Genomic DNA, 14,628 nt, shown 5'->3' on the forward strand with positions numbered 1-14,628 from the left:
AGTTGGTGTTAAGCGTTAACTAGGGAACCGATTGAGTCAAGCAGACTCACCTCTTTACGATGCAATAGTATTATGGAATCATCCAGATACAAGACTCAGTGACTGGAAAACAAAACCAAAGGTTTTATGCCTCAAAACTAAAATGATTCCCATTAGTTTCAAATCAGAAATACATTTACAATACATTTAGCAGACGCTCTTATCAAGAGCGACTTACAGTAAGTACAGGGACATTCCCCCCGAGGCATGTAGGGTGAAGTGCCTTGCCCAAGGACATAACGTCATTTGGCAGAGCCAAGAATCGAACCGGTAACCTTCAGATTACTAGCCAGACTCCCTAACCACTCAGCCACCTGACAACACCTGCACACACACATGTAACACACACACACGTGATCAGAGCCATACAAAGGACCCTGAAGGACTAAGTAAACTAGAACAAGAGATGGAGGGAAGTCGAACACAGAGTCCTTCTCCATTATACTCTGAGATGATGACTCACAGCGGTTACTGAAGGATCCTTGGTTTCTTCCAGGCAAATCTTGAGCAAACTGCAGAACACACTTTCAAAACACTTTGAAGATTGATGTTTACTGTATGAACCTGCCCACCAAAGTAAATTCCTTGTGGTGTGAACTACTTGGCGTTTTAACTTTATTCTGATTCTGATGGCAGGGAGTTCGGTAGTTTACAATGGGCTCCAACACTTACTTTTGCTTGAGCTTAAAAGATCACTGCTTTGAAGCGTAAGACAATAAATAAAAAGTTGTTTTGAGTAAGTTTCCATTATATTTTAGTACAGATTTGTATTTATTTGCTTTATTCTATGAAATGCAGTTTAGCATTTAAAATTGACTAAATATTAGTATGCACAGAAATGACTATAGGAAACCTAACCTCACCTATCGGACGTTCCCGCTCCTCGGACGTCTCGACCCCGCCTATATTGCCTTTGGCTCCATGCAAGAAGTGCCATCTTGCGATCATTACGTTTCAGGAAAAGTTTCCCTTGAAGACTCATCTGTCATTTGACCGTCTATCCGCGCTATAAGTAGGCTAAGGAATACTGGCTTTGAGCTTGTAGTGTAAAACAACACACAAATGACTACTTTTTAAAACCTAATAATCCACAGATTTTCAGTTACCCCTTCACTCATCCTGAAGCACAGTGAAGGGAGAAAAACAAAGCAAATTCCCTGAATCTAACACTCAATTCTCAACCAAATCAAATTTGGTAAATACATAAATATTCAATTTCATGTTGGGATTATCTTCTTTTCCAAACTGCAGCTTTACAAGGTGCTAGGTGATAGCCTTACACAATATAGGCAACATCTCACATCAAACTTTTATCAACTATGTAATCACCACGGGATACATTGAAAGTTGTTATGTTACCAGGATAAAGTGTGATTTCATTTCCCAGGTTACACAACCAGCTCATAAACCTGACATGTTGACTTTGGATGTGTGCAGACAGAAAGCTGATTACTCTCTCTCTCTTTCTCTTTCTCTCTCTTTCTCTTTCTTTCTCTCTCTCTCTCTCTCTCTCTCTCTCTCTCTCTCTCTCTCCCTCTTTCCCTCTCTCCAGTTCCATACAGAAAAGCCTTTATTGGAAGTAAAATGATACTGTTTACAATGATAGTAACAAGGAAGAATACTAAGCAAACATTGTAAAATCTCTATTTTTTTTCTCTATCTCTCTTCCACTCCTTTACATAAAGATAGACATCTGTGGATGCATGAATGCTGTGATGTAACACAATATATGGCAAGATGACAGTATGTCTACAATTTCAGTTCTTCAGTTCTTTAGGCTTACTGTATTTACTGATTTACACTGTGAAGTGTGTTGCATTGTGGGAAACAGAAGTCAACAAGTGCAGACTGTCTACTTTTATTTGAATGTACTTTCATTCATATAGAATGAATTATTCAGAGAACAAAGCCCTTTTTGTTTATTGTCCATTTTAGGGCACCAGAAGTCCTTGAAAGGAGAACACGATTTCTTTCTGATTTCTCAAATCATTCAATAAATCCCTCAACGAGACACAGCCTGTCTTGTTGCTGCAGGAAGTCCATGGCTCGGGTGTGGATCCAACGGGCTGATAGATATCTTCCCTCACCACTCCCCTCACCTCTACCTGCCGTCTGCCACAATGCATACAGTGAGTCCTGCAGATGATCAAGGACCATAAGTGCGAGCCGTTTTAACAGTATTTTTTACAAGAAATGGTCTGTGTTTTTATCTGTGTCCTACAGTCATCTACAATGTTATAATAAATGTCATAGGAGCAGTATGTGTTTACAATGCAGCGCTACAACAGAATCTCAAATATAACATGACGAAAATGTCAGTTTGGCACGTATCACAAGATGTACAGCTAAGTGCAGATGCCCGTAAGATGATTTCATTAGAGTTGTGAGTTGTGTCTTCAGACCTCGTTGGAAGGACAGCCGTGACTGAAAGATGCGTCGTTGAACGGGGAGATCAGTCAGGGAGTCAGGTGGCTGAGCGGTGAGGGAGTCGGGCTAGTAATCTGAAGGTTACCGGGTCGATTCCCGGCTGTGCCAAATGACGTTGTGTCCTTGGGCAAGGCACTTCACCCTACTTGCCTTGGGGGGAATGTCCCTGTACTTACTGTAAGTCGCTCTGGATAAGAGCGTCTGCTAAATGACTAAATGTAAATCATCCCACCATGTCGAGCTCACAGGCAGGGCTTTTGTCTTAATGATTTGTTGCAGCTAATTAAACTGTTACTTTGGTCATGCCCAAGATTTTAGCCATGGAATTGCCTTCTCATTATTAAGCTGGAATGAGACACTTTTTGGTACTTAGCCAGTTTGGTACTGGATATCGTGTTGTTTGGAGAGCTCTGTGTGTGTGACAGGGAGGCAAGGGAATGCGTTTGTGTGGATAAGCTGGATGTGTGTGTGTGCATGTGTGTGTGTATGCATGTGTGCGTGTGCGCGTATGTATGTATGCATGTGTGCGTGTGCGCGTATGTATGTATGCATGTGTGTGTGTGTGTGTCGAAGGTCATGTTTACATGTCAGCTCAGCAGAAAGAGAGGGACGTGAGCTCCTCCCTTGCTTTATTGACTATTAGAGAGGCAGCTGCAACACACTTTGACCACTATAGCCATACAACATACCTACTTACACACACACACACACACACACACACACACACACACAGACAATAGAGAACAGTCTATTGAAAATAACCTGTTCAAGTTTGCATAAGCTACTCAAATAACATTTAAACTCAACTCCTAAACTAACCTGACTTTCCCTAACATAATAACTCAGAAGCTTCTCTACTAGGATATGAGGTGGTTTTGTATTAAAAGCAGATGAAAAATCAACAAAGAAAAGTCTAACATGGGTCTTGACTCCTTCCAGGTGATTAAACCAGGTGTTGAACCAGGTACCAGGTTCAACAAAGTGGCCGTGGCACCCTCTACCCCCCGCCTTGCCCTGTATGCAAACTGAAGAGGGTCAAGTTCATTTTCCTTTATAAGAAGCTCTCTTTTCAGCAGTCTTTCAAAACTCTTTATTACTAAAGAGGTCAAGGCTACTGGACAATTTTGGGGGGGCATTTCTGTCTGGTTGTTCTCAGACACAGGTATAACTGCAGAACGCCTTCTTTTTTTACCACGATGCAGAATTCAACAATCATCGAGTTACCCATGTGGGCTCTACTATCAAGAATCAATCTATTATTATGTAGACCAAGCATCAAAGTTGTTTAAAGACAGTGTCCCATTTGTGCCATCCCATTGATGGCATCCCATGGGACGTGCTCAATGGCGCTACGTAACCATAGACAGATCATGACTTAGGTAGACATAAAAAAAAAAAAGATTAAAGGAGACCCTCCTCACTCTCATCAAGTGTGAGCACCAGTAGAGGAGCTGCCTCTACCCTAACGACCCTGTCAACAAAAGTATGGAAGTGTTTGGTGGGACAGAGATATACATGTTTAGTATTGTCCCTCAGGATTAGCATATTACTACTATTAACCTTTAGAAAACAGTTGTATTGGGAAGCGGATTGGGACGTTTTTAACACTATCCACTTCAGATGTCTGGCATGCTGACAGGTAAGGTACGGTAATCTCATCACTCAATCTTCTCTACTGCCCCAAGCAGAATGCCTCACAGATGATGAGCTCACGCAGACAGGTTTGATTTTGTTTGTTTGATGCACCCAACTCTCCCTTCAACCCCCTTCAAGCCCTTCCAACTCAACCCCCTCTCTCACCTTCCTTTTCCTCACTCGCTCCTTAACCCCTCCCTCCATTAACATCTCCTGACCCCACCCCTCCTGAACAAACTGAGATGGGCATTCAAGATATGCTCTGTAGTCTGTAAGCTCTGTAGTTATACTCAATGCCTGTACAAATCATACAAATGACATGCCTTCCTTCTTTCAACCTCAGCTTGATTATATAGTTGCTTATTTTTTGTTTAACCTTGTTCAACATTTTAGTCGATTTAAGTCAATGTGAATTTAATAAACTGATAAACATATCTACACATTTTTTGTAGTTAATATATGTTTACTGATCTAATTTTAGAAACAATAAATGCTATGGGTCACTCTGGAGAAGAGTAGGAATTAATCAGTGTCTTATCTACAGATCCAAAGGAAAGACCCTGTAATCAAGTCTATACTGGCTGAAAGTACGTTCCTCTAGAATGACTCATTTTTTGGAAATCAAATGAAGCTTGACACAAAAAAAGTAAAAGTCAGATTATTCAAACTAGAACAGTTTCACTTTGTTTGTGTTTATACTGTAACAGTATACTTCCTTTAAGATGTATCCTGATGTGAGCTATCTCTGCTTTGATTCTGGCTAGCAATTTCGTTTTTTGTGTTTAACGTACTGCAGAATGAAAGTCAAAGCCATGAAGTTGACTGATAATACTGAAAGAGATTCATTCCTGACACACTTGCCTAAACTTGTTGCTTCACATACATGTGTATTTTGATCATTCACAGGTCACGTTAAACACAAAAACTGAAATTGTGCTAGCCAGAATCAAAGCAGAGATAGTTGCAAACACAAACAAAGTGAAACTGTTCTAGTTTGAATAATCTGGCTTTCACTTTGTTTGTGTTTGTTATTTTGTGTTCCCTAGCAATCTCACTGAACAGCTGAACAAAACAATCCTTTATGTGTTAGGGTGAGCTTCTGTGATAGGAAGTTGACTGTCACAGCATATTCAATATGCAAATGTTCTCTCACTACATGAACACTGTGACCCAATGCAAATATAATAGCACCTGCTTCATGCTATCATAGCATTTGCATATCATAGCATTGATATAAAGCTACCAACTTCACGACACAATAGTAGAATGTTCTACAGTCTGGTTAAGTTTATCACATAACGTAATTCTCACAGTTTAATTTAGGGAACATAACCATCTTTATCTAATATGACACACAGGAAATGATTCCCTGTGTGTCATATTAGCTGCCATAGAGCATGACTATACAGCTTAACCATTAATCCTTCAACAGTGTGGAAACTGCAAGTGTTTTCAAAATGCCGTTTTCTCAGATACCTCCTTAGTCCACGCCCCTCCCCTTAAGCGGCAACCACAGTACATAGTTCAGAGTAGTGGGAATGCTGCCTGTGTAGAGTATGTGGTGGAATATTTCTGATAGTTTCCTCTACAGGGTGTGGGACACTTATGTGCGGTATACAAATGTATTGGCTGAAGTGGGAGAAAATTAAGGATTTAAACGTTTCAGTTTTTAGATAATTTTATTCATTGTCATTTTCCTCTTAGCATTCTCTGTATTCCTATGAATTCATTCACTTTGGTCACCGAAGGACAGTGGGGCACAGGCTGTCATGTCCTTTAGTTTGTTGACGGAGAGTGGTTTAGAACACTTTGCATCCCACTTCACACTTATGGAAACAGATATAGGCAAACATGTATTGATAAAATGCTTTGTGATTTTGTGACCTGGGTAAAAAGTCCATAGATAAGACAACTGGAATACTTCAACGACTGTCCCTACATGTTTATCTCCTTATTATATTTCCCAAGACCAAAGCATTTCAATGTAGCATGAAGCCTCTAGAGAAAAGGATCCAAAAAATGCTTACTAAGCATACAGGAAGTGTATTGTTATTCATTTTGAGAACACCTGATATGCTGGATGTGTGTGCATGTGTCAATATGTGCACACGTGTCTGTGCTTTAGTGGGTGTGTCCCTGGCTAATTAGGTTATTGTGCTCTGCATGCAGCCGAATACTGTAGATCCTTCACATTCATCCACGTGTGTGCATCCACCAGACATCAAGCAGTGGCTCATCTGATTGGACAGGGACAGGGAAATGTTGCTCTCGTTACTGGTGCAGCAGGTTTTGGATCTAGTAAGGCATCATGCTAAGGATAAAAGGCTGTATATTATCCAACAAAAGGTTGTTAGTAAAACCTAAATCCTAACCTGTCCATCAAGGATGTTAAGAAATATCAAGGTCTGATGTCTCAATGCATCTTTGCATGGCTTTAGACTTGTGCAATGGGCGGCACAGTGTTTGTGAGAGTTAAAATACAGATGACTGCTGAAAGCAAAACCATTAGGTCATAGTTAACTTTCGACATCTTGTTTGGTGGCATGGCAGTTTAATATGAGTTTGAGAAAAAGTATAGGATTTAATGTAGGTATTTCTATTTATTGAGGATCCAAACTACATGGATTCCTGAATTCCTTTTTAACTACCCACTCCTAAAATTACTGAGTCTCACACCCTAAACCATACATGATTGAAAGATTTACATGCCTTATAACCTCGTCTATTTAAAAACTCAACTGATCCTGTTTCTGCGGTCTCCTCTCCACAAAAACAAGACTAAACTAGCCAAGGAGGAACTTGACACATCATTGGTTAATCAGACTGCCAGGGGTAAAACAGTAATTCTCAGTTGTTCATTCTCACAACACACCCCTTGATATCACAATGTGGAAATGTATTCAACACACTGCTTCAGTGAAGTAACTATAGTAATAATTGTGGAGATGACCAGACATAGACTTCTGCTACTGTATAAAAGACACAGCTTCATTGTATTTGATTTCACTGTCATGGCAATCCATTGAAAATAATTTAAGCCCAGTATTTAAAAAAAGTCCCTGATTCACCCTGCTCTGAAAGACATATCTTAACTTTGACTTGACGTGAATCAAAAACATTGTTTCCAGATTTAAAAAAAACATCTCATGGATGAGATCATCTCAAAATACATACTTTTATGCTTTGAGATGTATGACTATTAATATTAATTACAGGTATTTCAAGAAAAAAACATTATCCTCTAAAGTTTTTCCTGTGTTGATAAAGATAGTGACTCTATACTATGTACCTAAAGTTATGAAGTTAAAAACGTCTAACTTTAAAATAATGTTCTTAAGTGGGAACCCCAGAGACTAAAAGCCATATTTTGATGGAGGACAAGGACGAGGAGTAAGAAGGGAGCAGAAGAGGCACTGGGGACCACACTGGAGAACATAACATAATTCATCCACAGCTCAATAAGACCTACGCAATATTGATGTTAATACACGGCCAATCCTTGTAGCCCTTTGTTCATTAACATCTGATGCTTGTCAGTACTGAAGACAAGTGGGACCCGAGGACGGGGCTTAGTCCTCCCTCTATGCTTACATTTATATTGTAAGTTTTTACTACATAATGGTTATAACTGGGATCACTACCTCTGAACTACACAGAAAATGCACCTGGACCTCCTGGTTCCTCAGGTGGTAGGCCTACCACAGTTTTACCTCACCGCCCATAATGAATAGTTCGATTTGAGATACAACACACTTTTAAACTGAAGCTACGGTGCTTTTCGTAGTGTTTGATAGTACTATTGTTGATAAATACCAAGCACACGGTCGGTATCTTTCGGCCAAAGTAAATTCCTTGTCTGTGCAAACTTTCATGGCGAATAAAAACCCATTCTGATTCTGATTTTGTCATTTAGCTTACTCACATTTGCCTTTTGAAGCTGTCAAGTTCCTCGTTGAAAAAAAGGTCATCTCCTGCAGAGTCGTTTGATTTGTTATTCTTTAACTTGAATGATAGGAATCGTTTTGCCTTCTTTTTCCTAGGGCTTGTTGGTCCCATATTGCCCGGCAGCGTCGCGTCCCGTGGGCTAACAAATGTTGGACTTGATGGTGAAGTCGAAGATCTTGGGATCGGTTTGGCAGGTTCCCCATCTCTGAATGATTCCGAATACATAGAGTGTTCTCCATCCTTGTTTTCTTTATCTAGTGACTTAGATTTATGAAATAAACTCTTTATTTTTGACGTGTTAGATTTACTCATGATGGAGATTTAACTCTTCCCCGAAGAGCGAGTAGAAATGGCAAGTCTTCATGTGTGTTGCTAGAACGAATATCTGGTGAGGTGAAAGTGTGGTAAATGTGTTGTACCTGTCGTGCTCCCTCCCTCATTGCTTCAACTATTGAACCACATCAGTGCGCGGTGCGTTCTGGTTGCACAATGGCCTATGGTGACAGACTAATTCATATTTTTGTAAACGTCATTTTATAATCTACTTTATAATAAAGATCACAAGTTCTTATTATACAATATTTTTTTATAAAGGAACATGCTACTGTTATACTATACAAGGTCAAAAAGGGAATACAATAAAGTATACTGTGGCCTATATGGTAAAGAAATATGTCATTGGTTCTATAACGACTGTTAAGACTTTCAAATGCTTAAAGAAAATAATTGTCCTTGTGTGTGGTTTTCCAATGCCCGTGTTGCACGAAGGACGTCTGTTGGCTCTATCTAGTGGCCATTTGGAATAAGTACAGCATCATTCAGTCAGTCTGAATGAAAGTGTTTTATCATCATCGTCATACTATAACGCCATGAATCTCTCTTTCTTCTCTCTCTCTCTCTCTCTCTCTCTCTCTCTCTCTCTCTCTCTCTCTCTCTCTCTCTCTCTCTCTCTCTCTCTCTCTCTCTCTCTCTCTCTCTCTCTCTCTCTCTCTCTCTCTCTCTCTCTCTCTCTATGAATGTAAGACTTGTGATGCAAAATGTCAAAATGTGTCACAGCCACAGCCGTGCCCCCCTGTTTTTGGTTTTGCCCTGCCCTAGTGTTTTCCTGTCTGTCATAGGTGTGTTCGACTTCATGCAGGACCGGCGGCGCCTTGAAGTTGAGAATGCCATTGGCTGCTTCAAGTCAGCCGGGGTGCAGGCGGCTGCAGGCGACGCCTGCGCTGCAGCCCGGCTGCCAATGGCATTCTCAGATTCAAGGCAGCCGGCTGCAGCCGGCTGTCGGCGGCGCCGGCGCTGCATGAAGTCGAACACACCTATTGTCTTCACCTGTATCTCGTTCAGTGGTTTCAGTTCTCTTTAGTCTCATTGTGTCCACCTGTGTCTAGTTTGGTTCTGTGTATTTAGGTTCCTGTTTTCTGTCCAGTGTTTGTCTTGTCCTTACCCTTGTTATTGTGAGCTCTCTGTGTGGCTCATATATATACCATGCAGGAAGGCCAGTAGGTGAACTGGCCTTCCTGCAGTGGACAAACTATTTATTTCTTCCCTCAGCTGACAACATAGAAACCATCTTCACACAAGCTGGATACTGTAATACTGCCTTGACAGTTTAGTGAAAGTTTGAACCTCACAAAGGTGGTACAGCAGAAATAAGTGCATGGAAATGAGATGATGAGGAAGGGAGGGTACAAAAAAAATATGTATTCACATTGCATCACCCAATAGCACAGTCAGCAACCAGCAGTGAGATATCTACCATTCTGACCTGTTTCCTCCATAGCTCACGAGCATCTCTTCTGAAGAGATCATCTGATGCTGTAGAGTTCCACATTACTACCAGTATATATACTTTTTATGTACTTTGCCATTTGCAAGCTACATTAATACAAAAAAACAGTTAATGAATTGTTTTAATTAGACTTTCTTTGGTTTTAAGAGGACGTTTGAACTGGACTTTTTTCCACCTTTTTACTCCTGAGACATTTCATTTGCAGGTAAGATAAGATAAACCTTTATTCGTCCCACAATGGGGAAATTCAGGCATGTAGTTTATCAACTTCAATGTTGATTGATTTAACATTTTCAAAACCTACATATATCCAGGGCAAAATCTGTACACAAAATATCCACAATATAAAAAGGAAAAGGTAAAAAGTCTATGCTTGGATGAAATGTGTTTAAGACGGGTCATGCCATTGTTACTGACTGAATTATGCTGTTTGATTGCATTAGTTTGTCAAGATTAACTTAAAAGCAAGGTTGTGCTGCATGTACTGAACTGGGAGAGAAACATCTTTAAACCACTGCCTATTACAAACATTTGGAAAATGTAAACACAATTACTATATGTCATTGCTACAATATTACTTTATTGGTAAGCATTCCTAGATATAAAATGAAAGTTTCACAAATAATTTTCAAATTATAGACAAGTGCAATAATGTAACTAAACGCAAAGGGTGCATCAAAGTGCAGAACATTATTACCTGAATCATTTTGCAAAACACCATCTTCACACCTTTGGGACTGAAACTGCACTCAATAGTCTATTTGTTACACTCAACCCACAGGCTTTTGGGGGATATTTTCTGATCCTTGTCTTAGATGCATCTTTTTAGATCGTTTTTAGGGCATCTGAATGTGCTGTGGTGTTTATTGTCAAAGGTCTGATAATAATCAAATCAGCGAAGAATCAGACAGAGGTACGTATATACGCCTTCATGTGCTCCCACATGTTCCTTCAGATGGCATTAATTCAAAGAGAAAATGGGTCATGAATTGATAACATCAATTCTCAAACTTTCTCTTAGAGAAGAAGACTTTGCCTTCAGGCATACATACCTCTGAAGTGGCTTGACTGACTAGCCACTGAAAAACTTTTTCTTTTTAAATAGTCAGAAAGCTTTGGAAACTGAATTTGGTTTTTCTTTGCTCGAAATACATTTATTTTTTCTTCCACAGGGCAAAAACCATGACCTTCAGTGATGAAGATTATGATTACAATGACATAATTTACAATTACACCGACAATGATACGGCGCCTCCTTGTCAGCTGTACGTCAAAAAGTCAATGGAAATCATAATACAAACCTACGTCCATTCCTTCATATGCGTTTTTGGCCTGTTGGGCAATGTGTTGGTGATTGTCACATATGCCTACTACAAGCAGGCCAAGACTATGACGGATGTGTACCTCCTAAACGTGGCCTTTGCCGATCTGCTTTTTGTTCTTACCCTCCCGCTCATCATACACAACGAGAGGAATGCCTGGAGCATGGGCCACCTGGTCTGTAAGATGGCGGGAGGCGCATACAGCATCAACCTCTACAGCAGCATGCTCCTGCTAGCCTGCATCAGCTGTGACCGCTACATTGCGATCGTCCAGGCAAGGCGCTTCTTCGGCATTCGCTCTCGGTTACAGACCTACAGCCGTCTCATCTGCCTGGCCGTCTGGGCGTTGGCCGTGACGTTGACCATCCCGTCGGTTTACTACAGTAAGCTGACTGAAAACAATCTTCCGGGGGACACCTCGACAGAGTGCCAGATGCAGATTGATGACACTAAGACCGCCGTGCTGATGAAAGTGCTGGTGCCTAGTCTGCAGGTGTCCATCGGTTTCCTTTTGCCTCTCGTGGTCATGTTGATCTCGTACTCCAGCACTGCCTGGACCTTGCTGCGGGCACAGAATGCCCAGAGACAAAAGGCGCTAACTGTGGTCCTGACTGTGGTGGTGGTTTTCATTCTGTGCCACTTGCCCTACAATGTGGCTCTTCTGTTCCACACGGTAGGGTTGTTTAAGGTACGGGGGTGTGAGGAAGAACAGGTGAAGATCACCACTCTGAGCATCACCAGGAGTCTGGCCTATCTGCACTGCTGCCTTAATCCCTTCCTCTACGCCTTCATCGGGGTGAAGTTCCGAAGCCACCTCCGCAAGATTCTGGAAGACATGTGGTGCCTGGGGAAGAAGTACATCTACTCAGGTCAATCCTCCACTCAGATATCAGACCTCTACATCTTAGGGCGCAGATCTGCAGAGGGGTCCAACAACGACAATGGATCGTCATTCAACATGTGAGAAAGGAATAGAGACTTGGCGGTCAAGTGAATTCAATACAGGATATTAGGCTGAAGCTGCCCAAAGAATTGGAGGACATTTGGTTTGAATTTCAAATGTCAAATACATAATGGGGAGTCAGTGGATATTTGTCACCTATTTGGAAACCAAGGAAGCTGCAGCTGATAAACATAGTTTAGTCCATGCCATTTGGTTAAAATCCCTATCCTGAAGTAAAAATGTGGTATCTAATGATAATATGCAATGATAGCAGGTTTCAACTGACACAGTTGTATTGTATTTTTTTAAAGTTGGCAAACCCATCTAAAAGGGGGAAAAAATAAATCAGTCAAGAATGTATGTATTGTACAGCAAATCTATATACGTGCATTTCAGAGGATGTTTGTTGTCAGTTCAATTGATCAATTAACTTGTATTATGCTAATTTTAGTGTATTAGACGCACTTGTTCCGGGAGTACAACGGTACTTAGGAATGATTGGCTGGACCTGATGTTAGTTTCCTCCAGGATCACAATGTCTCTTATTGAGAGACTTGTTGGTTTGTTGTAACTGTCTTAAAATTATTGTACTCGCCGTGAAATATATTATTGTTGCTTGCTTTTTTCCACAGGTACACTCTTGCACTTTTGAGGTTCTTGCTGTTTAATTGTAACTTGTCTTACTACATGCTCTTATTGTTCTTCCCTTTGGGACTTATTTGGTTTTCACAATGTATGCTTCATGTTTGGCTACCCGCAATGTTTGGGGCTATCTCGTTATGATCAGTGACCTATGCACTTTTGTAAAACTCTCTCTTGGAAGTCGCTTTGGATAAAAGCGTCTGCTAAATGCATAAATGTAAAATGTAATGTAAATGTATTATCTTGAAATTTGGTGAATCCTTCAGCATTTTTCTGATTTGTAATCGTTTACTGTTATACTCTTCATTTTAATCCATTAAGATGTTACACTGTTTTTCCATCATGTATTGTGTAGTCAACCATTTTCTTTTTCTTAATGATAAACATTTTGGTTTCATACCAGTGTGTCTCTTTACATCTGTACACTACCCACCTAGAATTCAACATTGGAAAGCAGCTACATTGGAATGGCTGTAGTATTTCAGATTTTGCATGCACATAGTATTACACAAAGTAGCTGTGCATCTTTGGAAGTAATTTGCTTATTCCAGTTTCAAATACAAAGAATCATTGACATAGGCCAACGCAAAAACAATCTACTTCAACCAGGAAATAATCTCACTACATGTGAGGGATTCTTGTACCTTTATCCATAACCAAATCCCCATGCAAGCAACATAATTATTTGTGGAAAAAAGTTAATAGTTAATGGTTTTGCTTGCAATATAAAGAAATCTGGTGCACACGAGAAACTTTCTGGTGAGCACGAGAAAGTTTGTGGTGCGCACGAGATACTTTCTGGTGCGCACGAGAAACTTTCTCGTTAGCACGCTTAAGTATCTGGTGGATACCGCATGCACAGACGCGTGCATTAGATCTGCTGTTTTCATGCGTGGAAATGACTTATAAGGACATTAAAAGTTTGCTTGCGAGTCGTCACCACTATATTATCTAGACAGACATTAAAAACGAATTTTGAAGTTGTGTTGTCTGTTTTGGCGCAAGGGATACAACAGCCTTGACCAGGGGTCTCATTTATAAACGTGGCTGTCTCAACATGACATTGTCAAAATGGGTGCAGGAGGAGATGCCCTGACTGCATGGAATACAGGATAACATCATATATCCTACCTTTAGATAACTGCAGAACACAGTGTATAACTAAATATATTTCTTTAATAATGTGCATATATCATATGTCAAAAACTGGAAATACAGTTATAAGCTCCGGCACAATTGCTGCACTCTACGTCCTCGTTATCAGTCCAAACTTTAATACTGTTCATAACAGAACGCTTTTGTTTTCAAATTGTATCTCGACTCGGGATATCACTGGCACAGTTGATGGCAGCAGCAATATGCTGCAACTCGCACAGTTTTTATTGGTGATCCACCGGCCACCAAATAATGTGGTTTTCGAGCCTCCACCTCGCCTACAAGTAACAGTGTCTGAGAAGATACTTTCTCGTGCGCACTAGAAACCTTCTCGTGCGCACCAGAAACCTTCTCGTGCGCACCAGAGATCTTCTCGTGCGCACCAGAGACCTTCTCGTGCGCACCAGAAACGTTCTCGTGCGCACCAGAAGTTCATGTCCCTTTAGGGGCTCCGTACCAACATAAGTAAATTAGTATTCTAATATTAATTAACCCGCTTTTCAACCACCTCAGCTGGGCTACACACCTACAATAAAGAGATGGATTTTCATGATGATCTCATTCATCTACCCTGGAGTCTCTTGATGTAAATATTTACTAAGCCATTCACTAAATAAGATGGCTGATAAGAAAGATCACATAATGTTAGGTGAGTAATTTCATCCCTATGTGGACTTTGTATATCCTTATAGCAACCGATAAATAGAAAGGTTTGACAGTAAAATTCAATCAAT

The 14,628-nt window shown here is 40.5% G+C and overlaps 2 protein-coding genes across 2 annotated transcripts in view; one reads left to right on the forward strand and one right to left on the reverse strand.

Annotated features, from left to right (window-relative positions):
- The window catches only part of crybg1a (crystallin beta-gamma domain containing 1a), a 32,351-nt gene extending 23,933 nt beyond the window's left edge, over nucleotides 1–8,418 (reverse strand). Inside the window, exon 1 of the mRNA XM_062470194.1 lies at nucleotides 8,024–8,418. Within this exon, the coding sequence (XP_062326178.1) occupies nucleotides 8,024–8,358 (335 nt within the window). The 5' untranslated portion in view covers nucleotides 8,359–8,418. The remainder of the gene's footprint in view (nucleotides 1–8,023) is intronic.
- Nucleotides 8,419–9,909: 1,491 nt separating this feature from the next.
- On the forward strand, nucleotides 9,910–13,132 carry ccr6b (chemokine (C-C motif) receptor 6b). Its single transcript, XM_062469394.1, has one exon. The coding sequence runs from the start codon at nucleotides 11,015–11,017 to the stop codon at nucleotides 12,116–12,118; it is 1,104 nt and encodes a 367-aa protein (XP_062325378.1). The 5' UTR covers nucleotides 9,910–11,014; the 3' UTR covers nucleotides 12,119–13,132.
- Nucleotides 13,133–14,628: the final 1,496 nt, after the last annotated feature.

This window comes from Osmerus eperlanus, chromosome 9 (assembly GCF_963692335.1).
Source record: "Osmerus eperlanus chromosome 9, fOsmEpe2.1, whole genome shotgun sequence".
NCBI classification, from domain to species: Eukaryota; Metazoa; Chordata; class Actinopteri; order Osmeriformes; family Osmeridae; genus Osmerus; species Osmerus eperlanus.